The sequence below is a fragment of the Mobula hypostoma genome, chromosome 29, assembly GCF_963921235.1.
Source record: "Mobula hypostoma chromosome 29, sMobHyp1.1, whole genome shotgun sequence".
Taxonomy (NCBI): domain Eukaryota; kingdom Metazoa; phylum Chordata; class Chondrichthyes; order Myliobatiformes; family Myliobatidae; genus Mobula; species Mobula hypostoma.
In genome coordinates this window covers 10,452,228-10,471,636 of record NC_086125.1, presented here as the reverse complement: position 1 = coordinate 10,471,636, position 19,409 = coordinate 10,452,228, and the positions used below count along the sequence as shown (strand labels likewise).

At 44.6% G+C, this 19,409-nt stretch overlaps 1 protein-coding gene across 7 annotated transcripts; it reads right to left on the bottom strand.

Annotated features, from left to right (window-relative positions):
- On the bottom strand, positions 1 to 15,910 carry elof1 (elongation factor 1). Of its 7 annotated transcripts, none has more exons than XM_063035949.1 (5): positions 15,805 to 15,910; positions 13,093 to 13,323; positions 8,640 to 8,763; positions 1,889 to 1,959; positions 1 to 196 (listed from the first exon to the last, which is right to left on the bottom strand). In XM_063035949.1, exons 3-5 carry the CDS (start codon positions 8,753 to 8,755, stop codon positions 132 to 134), a joined length of 252 nt encoding a protein of 83 aa, XP_062892019.1. In that variant the 5' UTR covers positions 8,756 to 8,763; positions 13,093 to 13,323; positions 15,805 to 15,910; the 3' UTR covers positions 1 to 131. The 7 variants fall into 7 exon arrangements, with proteins under 7 accessions (XP_062892019.1, XP_062892020.1, XP_062892022.1 ...); XM_063035950.1 differs by having other exon boundaries at positions 13,202 to 13,323; XM_063035952.1 differs by having other exon boundaries at positions 15,724 to 15,851.
- Positions 15,911 to 19,409: the final 3,499 nt, after the last annotated feature.

Genomic DNA, 19,409 nt, shown 5'->3' with positions numbered 1-19,409 from the left:
ATAATTCTAGACCTTTAATACAGCTTGAAAACCATCCGTAGTATTTGATGTTCCACGTCAACTATTATTTACAGCCAGCAAAAACAAAACTGACAATCTCCTTGAAATAAAACAGAGTACTTGAGGCAAAACTACTGATTTGCTGCTTCACAGGCATCGATCCAATCACTGTATACATCCACCGGCTCCGACAGATCTGAGCAGCAGTTAAAGAAAAGCCATCTGTGATGGTGAACAATGGTAATTAACTATCATCCAAGTAACAAGTAGCACAACTCTCCTCAAGCTGGAGAGTTAATGGAGTTCCAAGATGGAAGAGATTTATGTAGCTGGATAGGAACAAAAAGAGGTGCATTTAATCTCAAATTATTGGCTTTCAGAGTCTGTGAACACAATGTTAGTGTTTGAACATAACTAAATATGTGTTTGCATGCAGGCAGCCAAGTTCTGGGGAGAAGCTAGTTTATGGTGGGAGGACTGGAAAGGAGCTTTGGAAGGCAAACTGAATTGTAATGAACTCCCTATCACCTAACATAAGCTGGCCTTTTACCTGATGTTCAAAGCCCGAGAAGCTCAACTATATTTTGTAGAGTATCAAACCAGTGGCTTTTGTTAGCGCTACAGACGATTCACACTGCCAGAATTCCTTTTTCTCCTTGCAACACACACACACACAGAATGCTGGAAGAACTCAGCAGGCCAGGCAGCATTTATGAAAAAAGTAAACAGTCAACATTTTGGGCTGAAATCCTTCATCAGAAGTCAACTGTTTACTCTTTTCCATTGATGCTGCCTGTCCTGCTGAATTCCTCCAGCATTTTGTATGTGATGTTTAGGATTTCCAGCATCTGCAGACTTTGTGTTTGTTCCCTATTCTCCCGAGTCCGCGACTCACAGCACGACTTGTGCATCCGAAAAAGCAGCTGCTTTTACAACCACAATGTCATCTGTCACTTCTTTACAAAAATGTCAATTCATTTTGTGCAATCTGAGCACCACCCAAGATTTACTGCCCATTCCCGTTGCCTCATTTACTTCAGCCCATCTCATCAGCACCTTTGATACTCGATTGTATTCCAAAGAGCTTCTGTCTGGCCCCCCAGCCTATCCAGTGGTCTGTTGCTCATTCCCTATTTATGCCCGTGTGGGCACATGGCCAAGTGGTTAAGGCATTGGACTAGCTACCTGAAGGTCGTGAGTTCGAGCCCCAGCCGAGGGAACCTGTTGTGTCCTTGAGCGAGGCCCTTAATCGCACAGTGCTCTGCGACGATACCAGTGCCAAGCTCTATGGGTCCTAATGCCCTTCCCTTGGACAACATCGGTGTCGTGGAGAGGGGAGACTTGCAGCACGGGCAACTGCTGGTCTTCCATACAACCTTGCCCAGGCCTGTGCCCTGGAGAATGAAGACTTTCCAGGCGCAGATACATGGTCTCGCAAGACTAACAGATGCCTATTATTTAGGCCCACTTGACTTCCTAATAATTCTCATTTAAAACTGTTCAATCTTTTCATAACTTTTTCCATCTCCAAGCTAAAATATATGAACCCACATACAGCATTGCCCCCACTGGAGTTGTACAGATCCATTCCCCTTAACCACCACCAGCAATTTCACCTTCAGCCATCTTGGCCTTTGGCCTCATGCTCCACCAAAAATCCCACCTCCTGCAAAAACTACATATCCTCTGAATGCACCATTTTCTCTGACATCCACTTCTATCCAACAGGGTCTCCAAAGTGCATTGGAAGTTACTATTTTCATTAAATTGATACAAGCTGTGCATAGAAACCCAGATAAAAAGAACTTTAGTAAGAGCCCGAACGATTGCGCTGAATGACTGAATAGTCCCTAAAATGTCTGCAACCGCCACTTTAAACTAAGGATACATGTTATTGGGGTCTGGAATTCTTCTAAACATACGGTGCAAGATATGATACCAGTGTTCCGTGCACGATCCCTGGAAAACAGAAGGGAACAAAATAATTAAAAAATAGCATTTTAAAACACGTGACCATTCCAATGTAAAAAAAATATTAAAGCATTATTTTGCAACTCTCTTCTGTGGTACGTGGGTAACTGCATATGAAGAGATGCTGGCAAAATGTACTTGAATTTGTAGTCACTGAAAAAACATGTTCAAATTCTGGCTTGCAATCTTTGGGACAAATAGTAATCCAATTATATTTCTCCCCCCCCCCCCCCCCACTGCAAAAAGCCACAATTTCATGACTGGCTAAGAATTGCAAGTAGCAATTTTGAAAGAAAAGGAAATTTCCATTAAGTTTAGCTGAATGAATTAAAACTGCACAATCATACAAGATTTGCAATAAACTCTGTACATTTAAAGGAAAATACAGTCGTCTTCTGTTTTATTATGTCACAAGGATATCAAGTGGTATTTCTGAGATGCAGAGAAATTAGGATTAAATTATTTGTTATATAATGCAAACCATTCAATTACACAAGACATTTAACGTGTTAAGGAACTAGAGCTGCAGTTCAATGACCTTCGGCTCATACAGGAAACGGAGGTCGTGATAGATAGAAGGTAAAGGGAGGTAGTCACCCCTCAACAATAAATATACTGCTTTGTATACCGTTTGCGGGGGGGGGGGGCACGAAAAGACAATCTACCAGGGCAAAGCAACTGGGTCTCTGGCACTGTGGCTCAGAAGGGAAGAGGGGAGGAGAGGACTGCAGTAGTGACAGAGGATTCCATAGTTAGAGGAATAGACACCAGATCTTGTGGATCCAATAGATACAAACAGATAGTATATTTTCTCCCAGGTGCAAGGGTCAGGGACATCTCGGATTAGGTCCATGGCATTCTAAAGTGGGAGGATGAGCAGCCAGAAGTCTTGGTACATATTGGCACCAATGACATAGGCAGGAAAAGAGGGGAGGTCCTGAAGAATGAATTTAAGGAGTTGGGTGAAAGCTGAAAAGCAGGACCTTCAGGGTAGTAATCTCTGGTTGGCTGCCCGTGCCACATGCCAGTAAGGGCAAGAACAGGATGATTCTGGCAGATGAATGCGTGGCTGAGGAACTGGTGCAGGAAGGAGATTTTCAGATTTCCGGATCATTGGGATTTCTTTTGGGGAATGGATGACCTGTGCAAGAGACAGGTTACACCTGAACCTGAGGGGAGCAATATCCTTGTGGGCAGGTTTGCCAGAACCATTGGGAAGATAATTTGGTGGGGAATGGGAAACTGAGGACAAGGATGGGGCAGTTGGTATACACGCAGAGATTGTCAGGAAGGAGAGGCAGACTGTAAGGCAAAATTGCAGTCAGTGGAATGAGTTGCAATGTAATAGAGATAGAGAAGGGTCACGCTCAGACTGATGGTTTGAGATGTGTCTAATTTAATGCAAGGAGTATTATGAACAAAGCAGATGAGCTTAGAGCATGGATCAGTACTTGGAGCTGTGATGTTGCGGCCATTACAGAGACTTGGATGGTTCAGAGGCAGGAATGGTTACTTAGAGTGCCAAGCTTTAGATGTTTCAGAAAGGACAGGGAGGAAGGCAAAAGAGGTGGGGGCATGGCACTGTTGATCAGAGATAGTGTCACGGCTGCAGAAAAGGAGGAAATCATGGAAGGATTGTCTACTGAGTCTCTGTGGGTTACAATACAGGAACTTGGAAGCATAAATTGGGAACAGATGTTCTCAGGGAAATGTTTGGGATATTTGCATGGAGTTTTGCACAGGTACGTTCCAACGAGACAGAGAAAGGATGATAGGGTACAGGAAACAGTGTAAAAAGACTGGTGTAAATCTAGTCAAGAAGAAAAGCTTACAAAAGGTTCAAAAAAAAAACAACAACAACAACTAGGTAATGATAGAGATCTAGAAGATTATAAGGCTAACAGGAAGGAGCTTAAGAATGAAATTAGGAGAGCCAGAAGGGGCCATGAGAAGGCCTTGGCGGACAGGATTAAGGAAAACCCCCCAGACATTCTAAAAGTATGTGAAGAGCAAGAGGATAAGAGATGAGAGAATAGGACCAAACAAGTGTGACAGTGGAAAACTGTATGGAACCAGAGGAGATAGCAGTGGTACTTAATGAATACTTTGCTTCAGTATTCAATACGGAAAAGGATCTTGGCGATAGTAGGGATGACTGACAATGGACTGAAAAGCTTGAGCATGTAGATATTAAGGAAGAGGATGTGCTGGAGCTTTTGGAAAGCATCAAGCTGGATAAGTCACTGGGACCGGACAAGATGTACCCCAGGCTACTGTGGAAGGCGAGGGAGGAGATTGCTGAGCCTCTGGCAATGATCTTTGCATTATCAATGGGGACGGGGGAGGTTCCGGATTGGAGGATTGCAGATGTTGTTCCATTATTCAAGAAAGGGAGTAGAGATAGCCCAGGAAATTGTAGACCAGTGAGCCTTACTTCAGTGGTTGGCATGTTGATGGAAAAGATCCTGAGAGGCAGGATTTATGAACATTTGGAGAGACATAATATGATTAGGAATAGTCAGCATGGCTTTGTAAAAGACAGGTTGTGCCTTTATGAGCATGACTGAATTTTTTTGAGGATGTGGCTAAACACATTGATGAAGGTAGAGCAATAGATGTAATGTATATGGATTTCAACAAGGCATTTAACAAGGTACCCCATGCAAGACTTATTAAGTAAGGAGGCATGGGATCCAAAGGGACATTGCTTTGTGGATCCAGAACTGGCTTGCCCACAGAAGGCAAAGAGTCGTTGTAGATGGGTCATATTCTGCATGGAGGTCGGTGACCAGTGGTTTACCTCAGAGATCTGTACTGGGACCCCTACTCTTCATCATTTTTATAAATGACCTGGATGAGGAAGTGGAGGAATGGGTTACTAAATTTGCTGATGACACAAAGGTTGGGGGTGTTGTGGATAGTGTGGCGGGTTGTCAAGAGATTACAGCGGGACATTGATAGGATGCAAAACTGGGCTAAGAAGTGGCAGATGGAGTTCAACCCAGATAAGTGTGAACCAGTTCATTTTGGTAGGTCAAGTATGATGGCAGAATATAGTATTAATGGCCAGACTTGGCAGTGTGGAGGATCAGAGCGATTTTGGGGTCCGAGTCCATAGGACATTCAAAGCTGCTGCACAGGTCGACTCCGTGGTTAAGAAAGCATATGGTGCATTGGCCTTCATCAATCATGGGATTGAGTTTAGGAGCCAAGAGGTAATGTTGCAGCTGAATAGGATCCTGGTCAGACCCCACTTGGGAGTACAATGCTCAGTTCTGGTCACCTCATTATAGGAAGGATGTGGAAACCACAGAAAGGGTACAGAGGAGATTTACACGAATGTTGCCTGGATTGGAGAGCATGCCTTATGAGAATAGGTTGTGAGAACTCGGCCTTTTCTCCTTGGAGTGACGGAGGATAAGAAGTGACCTGATAAAGGTGTACGAGATGAGAGGCATTGATCGTGTGGATAGTCAGAGGCTTTCTCCCCCAGGGCTGAAATGGCTAGCACGAGAGGGCACAGTTTTAAGGTGCTTGGAAGTAGGTACAGAGGAGATGTCAGGGGCAAGTTTTTTTTTCTTTTTTTTGAATAAAAAACACGCAGAGAGTGGTGAGTGCGTGGAATGGGCTGCTGGCACGGTGGTGGCGGCCAATATGATAGGGTCTTTTAAGAGACTCCTGGACAGGTACATGGAGCTTAGAAAAATAGAGGGCTATGGATAACCCCAAGTAATTTCTAAGGCAAGGGCATGTTCGGCACAGCTTTGTGGGCCAAAGCGCCTGTAGTGTGCTGTAGGCTTTCTATGTTTCTATAATATCAAGGGGATACCAAATGTTTTTCAGATATATAAAGTATAAAGAAGAGGCGAAAGTAGATATCGGAACACCGGACAGGTAGTAATGGGGACAAGGAAATAGCAGACAATCTGAACAAGTATTTTGCATCACTCTTCACTGTGGAAGATACTAGCAGTATATAGGAATTCAAGAATGTCAGGGGGCAGAAGTGAGTACTATGCTATTACTAGGGAGAAGGTGCTTGGGAAGCTGAAAGCTCTGAAGGTAGTTAAGTCACCTGGACTAGATGAACTACACTACAGGGTTCTGAAAGAGGTAGCTGAAGAAATTGGAGGCATTAGTAATGATCTTTCAAAAATCACTAGATTCTGGCAAAATGGCACTCCACTCTTCAAAAAGGGAGGGAAGCAAAATAAAGGAAATTATATGCCAGTTAGCCTGACCTCAGTGGTCGGAAAGATGTTGGAATCGATTGTTAAGGATAAGGTTTTGGCGTACTTGGAGGTATATCATACAATAGGCCAAAGTCAGCATAGTTTCCATAAGGGAAATTCTTGCCCAACAAATATGTTGGAATTCTTTGAGGAAATCACAAACAGGACAGAGGAGAAACCGGTGAATATTATATACTTGGATTTTCAGAAGGCCTTTGATAAGGTGCTGCACATGCGGCTGCTTAGCCGGATAAGAGCCAATGGTATTACAGAAAGATACTAGCATGAATAGAGCATTGTCTGACTTGCAGGAGACAGAGAGGGGGAACGAAGGGAGCCTGTTCTGATTAGCTGCTGATAACTAGTGCTATTCCACATGAGTCAGTGTTGGGACCGTTTGTTGTACTTCGTATGTCAATGATTTGAATGATGGAATTGATGGCTTTGTGGGAAGTTTGCAGATGGTACAAAGATAGGTGGAGGGGCAGCTGCTGTTAGGGAAGCACGGAGGCTGCAGAAGGACCAAGGCAGATTCGGAGAATGGGCAAAGAAGTGGCAAATGAAACACTTCGTTGGGAATTGTACGGTCATGCAAGAAGAAATAAAAGCATAAGCTGTTTTCTAAACAGGGGAAAATACAAAAAATCTGAGCTGCAAAGGGACTTGGGAGTCCTCCTGCAAGATTCCCTAAATGTTAACTTGCAGGTTGAGTTGGTAGTGAGGAAGGCAAATGCAATGCTAACATTCATTTCAAGAGGACTAGATGTGATGTTAAGACTTTATAAAGCACTGGTGAATTGAATTGACTTTATTACTTACATCCTTCATATACATGAGTAAAAAAATCTATGTTACGTCTCCATCTAAATGTGCAACGTGCAATTTATAGTAATTTATAATAACCAGCATGTACAACAGGACAGTCAATATAACATAGAAATACAGTTGTGTCAGCATGAATTAATCAGTCTGGTGGCCTGGTGGAAGATGCTGTCCCAGAGCCTGTTGGTCTTGGCTTTTATGCTGTTGTACTGTTTCCTGGATGGAGCAGCTGGAACAGTTTGTGGTTGGGGTGACTCAGGTCCCCAATGATTCTTTGGGCCCTTCTTACACACCTGTCTTTGTAAATATACTGGAGTGGAAAGTATACATCTACAGATGCGCTGGGCTGTCCGCACCACTGTCTACAGAGTCCTGCGATTAAGGGAATTACAGTTCCCATACCAGGCAGTGATGCAGCCAGTCAGGATGTTCTCAATCTACAGGATGCCCCTGTAGAAAGTTCTTGGATTTGTGGGCCATACCAAACTTCTTCAACCATCTGAGGTGAAAGAGGCACTGTTGTGCCTTTTTCACCACAGCCGGTATGCATAGACCACGTCAGATCCTCAGTGATGTTTATGCCGAGGAACTTGAAGCTGTTGACCCACTCAACCCCAGATCCATTGATGTCAATAGGGGCTGGCCTATCTCCATTCCTCCTGTAGTCCACAACCAGCTCCCTTGTTTTTGCAACATTGAGGGAGAGGTTGCTTTCTTAACACCATGGTCAGAGTTATGACAACTTCTCTGTAGGCTGCCTCGTTATTATTTGAGATTAGGCTAATCAGTGTAGTGTCATCAGCAAACTTAATTAGTAGATTGGAACTGTGGGTGGCGACACAGTCATGGGTATACAGAGAGTAAAGGAGGGGGTTTAGGACACAGTCCTGAGGGGCACCTGCATTGAGGGTCAGAGGTGAAGAAGCCCACCGTTACCACCTGTCAGCAATCTGACAGGAAGTCCAGGATCCAGCTACACAAGGCAGGATGAAGGCTGAGGTCTCTGAGCTTCTTGTCAAGCCTAGAGGGAATTAATGCTGAACTGTAGTCCAAGAATAGCATTCTCACATAAACATCCTTCTTCTCCAGATGAGTAAGGACATGTGTAGAGCTGTGGTGAAGCCTCACTTGGAGTGTTGAGAGCAGTTTTGGGCAATTTATCCAAGATAGGATGTGCTGACATTGGAGAGAGTTCAGAGACGGTCCATGAGGATGATTCCAGGAAGAAAGTTATCGTATGAGGAGTGTTTGATGGCCCTGGACCTGTACTCACTGGAATTTGGTAGAATGGGGGGGCTGGGGGAAGATCCTCAACCAATAGGATTTAATCAAACCTTTTGGAGAGATGGGAATCACAGGATAGTATATGCCACGCTGTACAGCAGTACCATTGTGTACCATTCATACAGTACAGATATAATCCAGCTCACAGATAACAGAAATACCACCAAAAGTCAGTGATACAAAATAAAACCATCATTCAGCTCTTAAATCCCCCATCCAACAATTGAAATATGTAAAGGAACAAACAAATGTACCAATTTCAAAATGTTTTACCCCTTATGGTACCACCAAGGCATACTCACGTTTGCTAACATAAGACATTATACTTACATCTTAACATCACATGACTTTTCATGGTTACAGAATGGACAAGTGAACTGTGTTTCTAGTGTGCCAAGCACTTTCTTCTTGGTTGGAGGCTTTCTCTTCGATTTCCTGCGGCCCATTGAAACTTCTGCAAAGGAAAGGCAATGGGAAAGTGTTTCAAAGAATTCTGAATCTTGTAATCATATAGCATTAAGGAAAGCTGCTGTTGCTGCTTGCCAATATTTGCAGAAAAATGTGAGCATCCTGTTGTGTCACAAAATTACTGCACACCCTTCTCAAACTTCATGAAATATTGTCATGAGTAATGACTTGAACTGAGGGAAATGGAACAAATATGCTGAGACAGTTAGGATGGATTTTCCAGTGATAGGCTTCTTCCTGTTCAAAGGCATTGGTCCTTCCATGCCAGACTGTTATGCAACTCCCATAAAAAGATAAGAAACCTCAGAGAAATTATGCTAGTGATAGTGAATAGAAATAGAAGACCAAGGCTACTGAGAACTTTGGATACAGCTGAGAACTCCCAACAGTCAATCGAGATCAGGAGTATATTTGGGTCAGCAAGTGCAAAGGCAAATGAGATGATCTAAATTAGGAAAGAGGGGGTGAAGCTTTAGAGGATCTCCAGTTAACAGAAGGTACAGCAAAACATTTTAGTTGTAATCTTCATGAAGAGACTGGGATTACATCAAATGGGTAATCATTCACTGTGTTAACATTAACTCCCCACTTATTGAATTTAAGAGGCTTGTGTGTTTTGCAACATCTAATATACTCCACATTCATTTCAATGTACAGTACGTTTACAATGAAAAGGGGCAAAGTAGTGCAGTGGTTAGCACGCTTTACAGTACCAGCAAGCCAGGATCAATTCCCGCTGCGGCCTGCAAGGGAGTTTGCATGTTTTCACGGCTTTCCTCCGGGTGCTCTGGTTTCCTCCCACATTCCAAAGACGTACCGATTGGCACGTTAATTGTCCCATGACTAGGCTCAGGTTGATGTGGGGAATCGCCGGGCAGCGCAGCTCGAAGGGCCGGAAGAACCTACTTCGCGCTGTGTGTCAATAAACATTAACGTTAAAAAGAAATTAATGGGCAGAGGTACAGTCACTTAATTGAAGATTTAGTGATGGAGGTAAAAACCATTTCAACATTAAGAATAGGCTGCATTGGCAAGGTGAATTGGGAAAATAAAATGTATGGGAAAAACTGACACAAAGATCAAGATTATTTCAGCAGTTTCTTCTAAGCCAACAACTCCTACCACCCATGACAAGAGGAGCAGGTAAATGGAAGGGCAATGTGATGGTGTTCCTAAGTTACACATCAGTTTGACTTGAAAATATCACTGCACTTTGATCATTGCTAGATTTAAATTCCTGGATCTCCCAATCCCCACCCCACCCAGTGTATAAATGTCCTCCACAGACTCATGCACCATTTCCAAATTATGACTCACCACACTACCTTGTCAAGGGCATTTAGGGATAGACAAGAATTCTTGGCATTACAATAACACCAACATCTGTAAAACTACTCTGGTGAATGAAAATTACCAATGTAGAGCAGCCAGCCCATCACTGTGTTTTTAAGTCTCTGTACAGACATATCTGCGCTCCCACAGCCTTTAAAAGATGATCTGCAGAGAGCCTCCAAGCCACAGACGGTGGACTTCCTGTGCCATTGAAAAAGGACACGATCCCCTAATTGTTCTGAACCAATACCAGAGCTTGGAAGGTTATGAGGCAAAGTTTAAAGGCCTCAACGTATAGGTAGGTATTCCTCTGGTTTCTAATTTAGTCCATAAAACCTTAAGATACAAGAGCAGATTTAGGCCATTTGGCCTATCGAGTCTGCCCTACCATTCCATGATGGCTGAATTATTATCCCTCTCAAATCCATTCTCCCTGTAACCTCTGACACTCTTCTGAATCAACCTCCACGTTAAGAATATAGAACAACTTGGCCCCCACAGTGGCAATGAATTCCAGAGATTCACCACCCTCTGACTAAAGAAACTTCTCTTCACCACTGCTCTAAAGGGACATCCTTTAATCTGAGTCTGTGCCCTCTAAAATATGCAAAATATCCAGCTTTAGCAACAAAGAATACAGACAATTTCTCATTGTTCAAACCAGGAACCTTCCTGCGTCAGACTATTAGTGTTTGAAATAATCCAGTTAGCAATGCAGAAGAGTTTTATGCAAATTGTTAAGCACCAGGGCTCAACTCCAAAAGAAGATTTATCAGCCGCAAGCACCAGCTTTCCCAGCACCGCTTTACTCCGAACTTTCATCAAAGCAGTTGTGACATCTTGGAGCAATATCAACTCACAGTTCAATTATCAGGGGGAAAAAAATTGGAAGAGCTTTAGAGGTAAAGAGCCCAGCCAATCTCATATTATAGTCCAAATTGAAAATCACAGCTAAAGCTACTATTAATATCACTAACACAAGCATTTCTGTAGATGTTGCAAAACAACATATAATGTCAGAGGAACTGGAAGAGTAAGGCAGCATCTCCGGAAATGAACAAATAGTCAACATTTCGGGCCAAGACCCTTCTTCAGGACTGAAAAGGAAGGGGGAAGACACCAGAATAAAAAGGGCGGGGGCAGGGGAAGGGAGATAGCTAGAAGGTGATAGGTGAAACCAGGGAAGGTAAAGGGCTGGAGAGGCAGGAATCTGATACGAGAAGAGGGTGGACCATGGGAGATGGGGGCACCAGTGGGAACTGATAAGCAGATGAGAAGAGACAAAAGGCAAGAGGCTAGAGTAGGGAATAAAAGGAGGGGAGGCAAATTTAAAACAAAAAAATTTTGCCAGAAAGATAAATTGATATTCATGCTATCATGTTGGAGACTACCCATACAGAATATAAAGTGCTGTTCCTCCACCCTGACAGTGGCCTCATCGTGACACGAGGCCCTACACCGACATCTCATAACTGGAATGGGAATCAGAAATAAAAGGAAGTTCCACTTTGGCTATACCTGTTCCCACCCCATCTCCTGGGGGGAACAAGAATAATGCTATTCCCTTTTCTCAGTTCTTTCGTCTGCACCACATCTGTTCCTAGCATCACAGAATCTTTTCCAGGACATCAAGGATATCCTCAAGTCTTAAAAACATACAAACAGGATTTCTCTTCCTCCACCGTTGATGCTGCCCTCGTGCTGATCTCCGTCATTTCCCAGACATCTGTGCTTACCCCATTTAACCACTTGTCCTCACCCACCGCCCCATGAGCCTCTGCATCCAACACATCTCCACAACTTTTGCCCTCTCCAGAGGGATCCTACCACCAAACGCATCTTTCCCTGTGGAAAGCAGAGAGTGTGGGGATGGTATCGCTCCTCCAGGATTCCCTTGTGCATTTGTCCCTCCCCAGTTATCTCCCTCTTGCAAGCAACCAAAGTGCGACACCTGCCTATTGACCTGCACCTCCATTCAGGGTCCCAGTCCTTTCAGCTGAGGTGCTCCCAGTGCAACCTCCTCTGCATTGGTAAGATGCATCATAAATTGATGGACTGCTTTATCCAGCACCTCTGTTCCATCCGCCAAAAGTGGAACTTCCCAGTGGCCAAGCATTTTCTTTCTGATTCCCATTTGAACATGTCGATCCAAGGCCTTCTCGTGGCACGACGAGGACACCATCAGGATGGGGAAGCAACACCTTGTATTCCGTCTAGGCAGCCTCCAACCTGACAGCATGAATATTGATTCCTCCTGCTGGTAAAGGAAAAGTTACCCCTCCCCTTCCCCTCCTCTTCTATTCCTCACTCTGGCCTCTTACCTCTTCTCACCTGCCTGTCACTTCTCCCGGGACCCTTTCTCCCACTGTTCCGATCTCCTCTCCTATCAGATGCCTTCCTCTCCAGCCATTTACCTTCTCACCCACCTGGCCTCACCCATCTCCTTCAAGCTACCCTCCTTCCCCTTCCCCCACCTTTTCACTCTAGTGCCTTCCCCCCCCCCCAAACTTACTTTCCAATCCTGAAGGGTCTCAGCCCAAAACATCAATTGTTTGTTCATTTCCATGGATGCTGCCTGATCTGTTGAGTTCCTCCAGCATTTTGTGTGTGTCACTTTGTAAACATCACTTAGTACAAGATCCAAAGAACAACCTTTCCTCAAGCATGATTGGTTTTATTGCTTCAGGCAAACACATTGACCACACACACACACACACACACACACACAATGCTGGTGAACGCAGCAGGCCAGGCAGCATCTATAGGAAGAAGTACAGTTGACATTTCGGGCCGAGACGTCGACTGTACCTCTTCCTATAGATGCTGCCTGGCCTGCTGCGTTCACCAGCATTATTTGTGCGTGTTACTAAAATTAAAAGCGGTTTGAAGTAAAAGTGGATGTAGAAGGTCAAGGGTAAGATCACTACAGGGCAAGGAATTCCCCAGATTTATACTGGTGCAAGAATACACAATAGTTATTTACCTGATCTCCCACACACAGGGCATCAATAGGTGGAAATTTGGTGCCGTGGACAAACCATTGTAGTCAGGCCTTGTAAACAGAATCATCCAAGATCAATGGCAAAACTGACCTGTACACCAATGCAATTACAACTCAACGCTTCTCTCAAAGGCCACTCAAGGTTGATGATCTCAGTTTCAGATCAGAGTATCAGCAACTTGTCATGAGTAATTTCCAAGAGCATTTCACTCCCTGTGAAGAGATAGGGATTTTGATTACCTGAATAATGTGATATATAATTTTGCTATTATGTTTATAAGATTTTAATTTTTTTAATAAAAATAAAGCCCAGACAAAATTGAAGTAAGGTTATCACATCTGAAAGTTTGATATCATAAAGAGGAGAGATTCTGCAGGTAACAACAGGAATTCTGCAGATGCTGGAAATTCAAGCAACACACATCAGTTGCTGGTGAACGCAGCAGGCCAGGCAGCATCTCTAGGAAGAGGTGCAGTCGACGTTTCAGGCCGAGACCCTTCAAGACCCCGGCCTGTTGCGTTCTTCCAACATTTTGTGTGTTGTTTGATACATGCTTGCAGTCAAGCCAAAGGTAGTGGTATGCTCAAGTTGGACTTCTGATACCACAACAGAAAAACAGGATACAAAAAGCTTTGGTTTTCAGGAAAGTAGGGCCAAGAAACACAGTACCCCAGGAAGAGATACAGCAGGGTGCTTCATCCGAGGGGCTGTCTGCAAATTCAACATCAAAGCAAAGTTGCACTTATTTTGAAAGCAAGCATGCAAGCTAGCCTTCATGTCATAGCCAATTTTGGCAATTGAAAATTAATATTCTATATTATAACATCTGTAAAGTGGTCAAGAGTAACCCAGACATCCCACCTCTCCCAGAAGTTCCGGGAGTCTCCTGCATATTAATAGTGGCTCCCTGATGCCCGCAAATTATATACAATGTCTCGGAAATTGATTTTTTTGAGAGCGAACGAGAGAGCAAGAAAGCAAGCGTGAGAGCGCGAGCGCAAGTGAGAGCAACCACAAGAGAGAGCGAGAGAGCGTGCGCAAGTGTTCTGAAATAAACCTTGCCCTACAGAGATCATTCAGATTATAAAGAATGCGCATAATTGTTGATGGTATGTGATAATGACTCTATGTAAAAGGACTAATGGGGGAAACTGGATGCAGGCGGGAACAGCGCAATAGAGGAAGCCACCCAACGATGGAAGGGGAGGGCAGAGGGTGCATGGAGGAAAAGTGAGGGCCAAGGCAACAAGTGAAACAGTAAACAAGAGGAATTCTGCAGATGCTAATAGGGGTCAAAAATAATGACAGTGTTGCTCGCTGCACTGTTTGCAACAGTGACTTTTCTATTGCCCATGGTGGGTTAAGACTGTAAAAGACATGTTGAGGTGAGTTTAACAGGTGTCATTCGTTCATTAGCATAGCTAACGTCATTTAAACTAGCTGGCTAGCTGCTCAGGAGCTACTCTATTGCAGACATCCCACCTCTCCTGGAAGTTCCAGGAGTCTCCTGCAAATTGATGGTGCTACCTCCCTGAAATGAGTTTTTGCAGGGTGGGATGTCTGGTAACCTTCAAATCTCACAAGTATTACACATTAAAATGAGTTAACTAGCAGTCACATCAGCCAGTGGCACATATCTAAGATATACTGAAATAAACCTTGCCCTACAGAGATCATTCAGATTATAAAGAATGCGCATAATTGTTGATGGTATGTGATAATGACTCTATGTAAAAGGACTAATGGGGGAAACTGGATGCAGGCGGGAACAGCGCAATAGAGGAAGCCACCCAACGATGGAAGGGGAGGGCAGAGGGTGCATGGAGGAAAAGTGAGGGCCAAGGCAACAAGTGAAACAGTAAACAAGAGGAATTCTGCAGATGCTGGAAATTCAAGCAACACACATCAAAGTTGCTGGTGAACGCAGCAGGCCAGGCAGCATCTCTAGGAAGAGGTACAGTCGACGTTTCGGGCCGAGACCCTTCGTCAGGACTAACTGAAGGAAGAGATTTGGTAAGTGAAACAGTATTGCTGACATGAGCCAAAGAGGTTGCTCGGAGTGTAGTGCAGGAATAACCAAAACGTGTTAACGTTGATCACTGGCCCAGTGATGCTGATGCAGAGATGGGGAGAAGCTCGACAGCCCAATTAAAAACACAACGTGCTGGTAACATCTGTTCAAAGAGAAAATGAGTCAAATGCTTTGGGCCAAAGGCCGTTGTGCAGGAGGGATTATGAGGCCTAGAAGCCGAAGCCAATGGAGCCAAGCACCGAGGCCTCGGTACACAGAGGAAACCATAATCGAATCGCCACTGTACACTGCACCGTCTGACTAAGGGCCTCCATCGGAATCTTCATCGCCCAGATACCACCCGGACCGTCAAGAGCTCCCGCTAACTTTAGTTTGAACCGCGAACGAGCCCCAGTCCGCTCATCTACTATCCACTCTTATAAAACAAAAGCGACTGCGCGGCCATCTCATTTGCTGACCGTCTTGTCAATCAAACCTTTCACCTCTCATTCGTTGGAAGTCCTGTCTGTTTGAACACAGCAGCGCATTCTATTGGTCGATATAACCACCAATCATAGTTTCACCCCCATCACTCGCTCACCGTTGTCGCGACTTTGAAACTCCAGCCTTTATAATCTCATTCAAAATTTATCTGTAACGCATTCGAAACTCTTCTTAATACCTGAAGTTAAACCCCAACCGCTCGAGATTTCCAAACTCTTCCTCCGCCACCTCACTACCGAGCAACACCAGGCGGTATTCCAGGCAGCGGAAATCCTGCCTCTCTGCGCAATCTATTGGCTGCCGTATACATAGCTCATCACTAATTGGTGCTCATCATTGTCAATTATTTTCGGGGCGGACCATTTAGCTGACGTTACGTTTATGACGTTACATCTATGACGTTACGTCGGTTGTACAACCGTTACATTTGAAATCGTGTTGTGTGGTTGATGCTGATGTACCCGGCCTTGGCCAATGTCCCCTCCTCTCCATTTCTCAGTATACCCTCCCTCACCCCTCAACACCACCTCTCCATCCCTCAGTATACCCTCCTCACCCCTCCAACCATCAACACCACCTCTCCATCCCTCAATATACCCCCTCACCCCTCCAACCATCCACACCACCTCTCCATCCCTCAGTATACCCTCCCTCACCCCTCAACACCACCTCTCCATCCCTCAGTATACTCTCCCTCACCCCTCAACACCACCTCTCCATCCCTCAGTATACCCCCCTCACCCCTCCAACCATTAACACCACCTCTCCATCCCTCAATATACCCCTCTCACCCCTCCAACCATCAACACCACCTCTCCATCCCTCAGTATACCCTCCCTCACCCCTCAACACCATCTCTCCATCCCTCAGTATACCCCCCTCACCCCTCCAACCATCAACACCACCTCTCCATCCCTCAATATACCCCCTCACCCCTCAACACCATCAATAGCACCTCTCCTCGCCTTTCCATCCCTCAACACCCTTTCCTCAGTCCTCCACCCTGTAACATCTCTCAACACCAATTTGTCTTCCCTCTTTCACCCCTCAACTCCGTATTTCCTCCTCCCCTTCTCCACAGCCCTTTTCTCATTAGGAAGAAGGTACAGAAGCCGGAACGCACACACGCAACAATTCAGGAACAGCTTCTTCCCCTCTGCCATCTAATTTCGGAATGGACATTGAACCCATGAACGCTGCCTCACTGCTTTTATATTTAACTATAATAATATATATATTTACTGTAATTCAGTTTTTTTCTATTTCTATGTATTGCAATATACTGCTGCTGTAAAGACAAATTTCACGACATATGCCAGTAATATCAAATCTGATTCTAATTCTGATTATTATAGGTCCCACCTACCCCGGACAATCTCTATTCCCCATTCTCTAATCAGGCAGAAGATACAAAAGCCTGAAAACATGGATATCTAGGCTCAAGGACAGCTTCTATACCATTGTTAAAAGACTATTGAATGGAGCTCTTGACGTCAAGTCTACCTCATTGTGGCCTTTCATCTTATTGTCTACCTGTACTGCACTTTCTCTGTAACTACACTTTATTCTGCATTCTGTTATTGTTTGGTGAGTTGGAAAGAGGTGGGGTAATTGGGGTGATGGAGGAAAAACTGTACCTCAGCATGTGTGCTACTAATAAACAATTTTCATCCCACCTCTTCAGCCAACTCTCCTCCTCGCCGACATCTCTCTTCCCCCCTCACACACCTCTCCACCCCTTCAATAACCCTCTCCTCACTCCCCGCTCCATTCTACCTCTGTTCCCTCTCCATCCCTTCTCTCCCAGTCTTTGCAATCCTCTTCTGACCTCACCAAATGGGTGCCATGGCGGTTAGCGCAGTGCTATTCCAACTGGGAGCATTCTGGAATATAGAGTTCAATTCCAGTATTGTTCTGTAAGGAGTCTCTGCTCATCTGAGACTTCCAGTTTCCTCCCACAGTGCAAGACATAGCGGGTGGATTAATTGTTTTTTTGTAGATTGTCCCGTCACCAGGTTAGGGTTAATCGGGGTTGTGGGGTTGCTGAGACGGCGCAGTTCAAAGAGCTGGAAGGGCCAACTCCGCGCTGTATCGCTAATAAATAAATCCTGACATCTTGCACTCCTCCTCACTGCCCACCCCATCACCCATGCTAGGTTGCTTGCCCTTCATTCCAAGTAACTTCTGCATTGGTCTCCCATCGCACCACCTGCTTGCATCATCTGTTCCCTGAAATTTGTGTACTCCCCAATACACACCCCCAGCCTGAGACCCAGGAGGGTTCCTCACCTGTCCCACTCAGCCCCTTCTCCACCTTGGGTTCTTTCCTTGTCCTCAGCCAGGCAACTTCTCCAACATCTACAATCCCTCTGAGCCTGTTAACACGTACCCCCTTAGTGTACACATCTGCACCATTGTCCAAACAGCACACAACAGACTCACTCCTGTAACTCCCTCATCCTTCCCAATTCTCCATTTTAGACTTCCTGCAATTTCCATCTCCATTGCCTGCCATGAAACTGTCACCAATCTTCTTCACCACCCCTACGACTCCACACCCACATGTACACCCAGCACGGTTACCCTGTCTCTTCCCCAGTTCTGCATGATCCCGCCCTTCAAAACCCGGACACCCTTTGCTTAATCCAAGCTTTTCTCAAACTAACTCGAACCTTGTATTAAGTACCCATGTCCTTCCCTTAGCACCAACCCCTCCTAGCTTTCCCAAAACAAATTATTTAATGGTGTAATCCTACAGCGTATGAGTGTTTGTAGAACTAATTTTTAAGTATTAGACCATAAGACCTAAGAGCATAAACAGGCCATTTGGCCCATTGAGTCTGCTCTGCCATACTATCATGGTTGATTTAATATCCCTCCCAGACCCATTCTCCTGCCTTCTCCCCATAATCTTTGATGCCCTGATTAATCAAGAACCTATCAACTTAAACATACCCAATGACTTGGCCTGCAGAGCCTGTGTCAATGAATTTCATAGATATCTGGCTAAAGAAGTTTTCCTCATCTCTGTTGGAAATGGATGTCCTTCAATTCTGAGGCTGTGTCCTCTAGTTCTGGACTCGTCCACTATAGGAATCATCCTCTCCACATCTACTTTATCTAGGCTTTTCAATATGTGTTAGGTTTCAATGAGATTCTCTCTCATTCTTCTGAACTCCAGTGAGTACAGGCCCAGAGCCATCAAACAGTTCTCATATGTTAACCCTTTCATTCCTGGGACCATTCTTGTGGACTCTCTCCAATGCCAGCACATCCTTTCTTTGCCCTCAGCCAGGGGCCCAGAAGTGATCACAATACTCCAAGTACGGTCTGACCAATGCCTTCTAAAGCCTTACATTCTTGCTTTTGTTTTCTAGTCTTCACAAAATGAATTCTAACATTGAATTTGCTTTTCTCACCACCGACTCAACCTGCAAGTTAACCTTTAGGGAAACCTGCATGAGGACTTCCAAGTCTCTTTGCACCTCTAATTTTTGAATTTTCTTCCAGTTTAGAAAATAGTCCACGCCTTTATTCCTTCTGCCAAACTGCATGACCGTGGATTCACTACACTATATTCCATCTGTTACCTCTTTGCCCATTTCCCCAATCTGTTCGAGTCTTTCTGCAGACACCCTGTTTCCTCAACACTACTTGTCCCTTCCACCTATCTTCATATCATCTGCAAATGTGGCCATAATGTCATCAATTCCTTCATTCAAATCATTGATATGCTGAAAAGAAGTGATCATAACACCAACCCCTGTGGAACTCCACTAGTTG

Coding starts and splice junctions, on each gene's coding strand:
- elof1 (XM_063035949.1), bottom strand. CDS start 8,755: ATGGGCCGCAGGAAATCGAAGAGAAAGCCTCCAACCAAGAAGAAAGTG. Junction 1,960..8,639: donor AAGTCATGTGATGTTAAGAT/GTAAGTATAATG, acceptor TCTGTTTTCCAG/GGATCGTGCACGGAACACTG. Junction 197..1,888: donor ATTCCAGACCCCAATAACAT/GTATCCTTAGTT, acceptor ACTGCTGCTCAG/ATCTGTCGGAGCCGGTGGAT.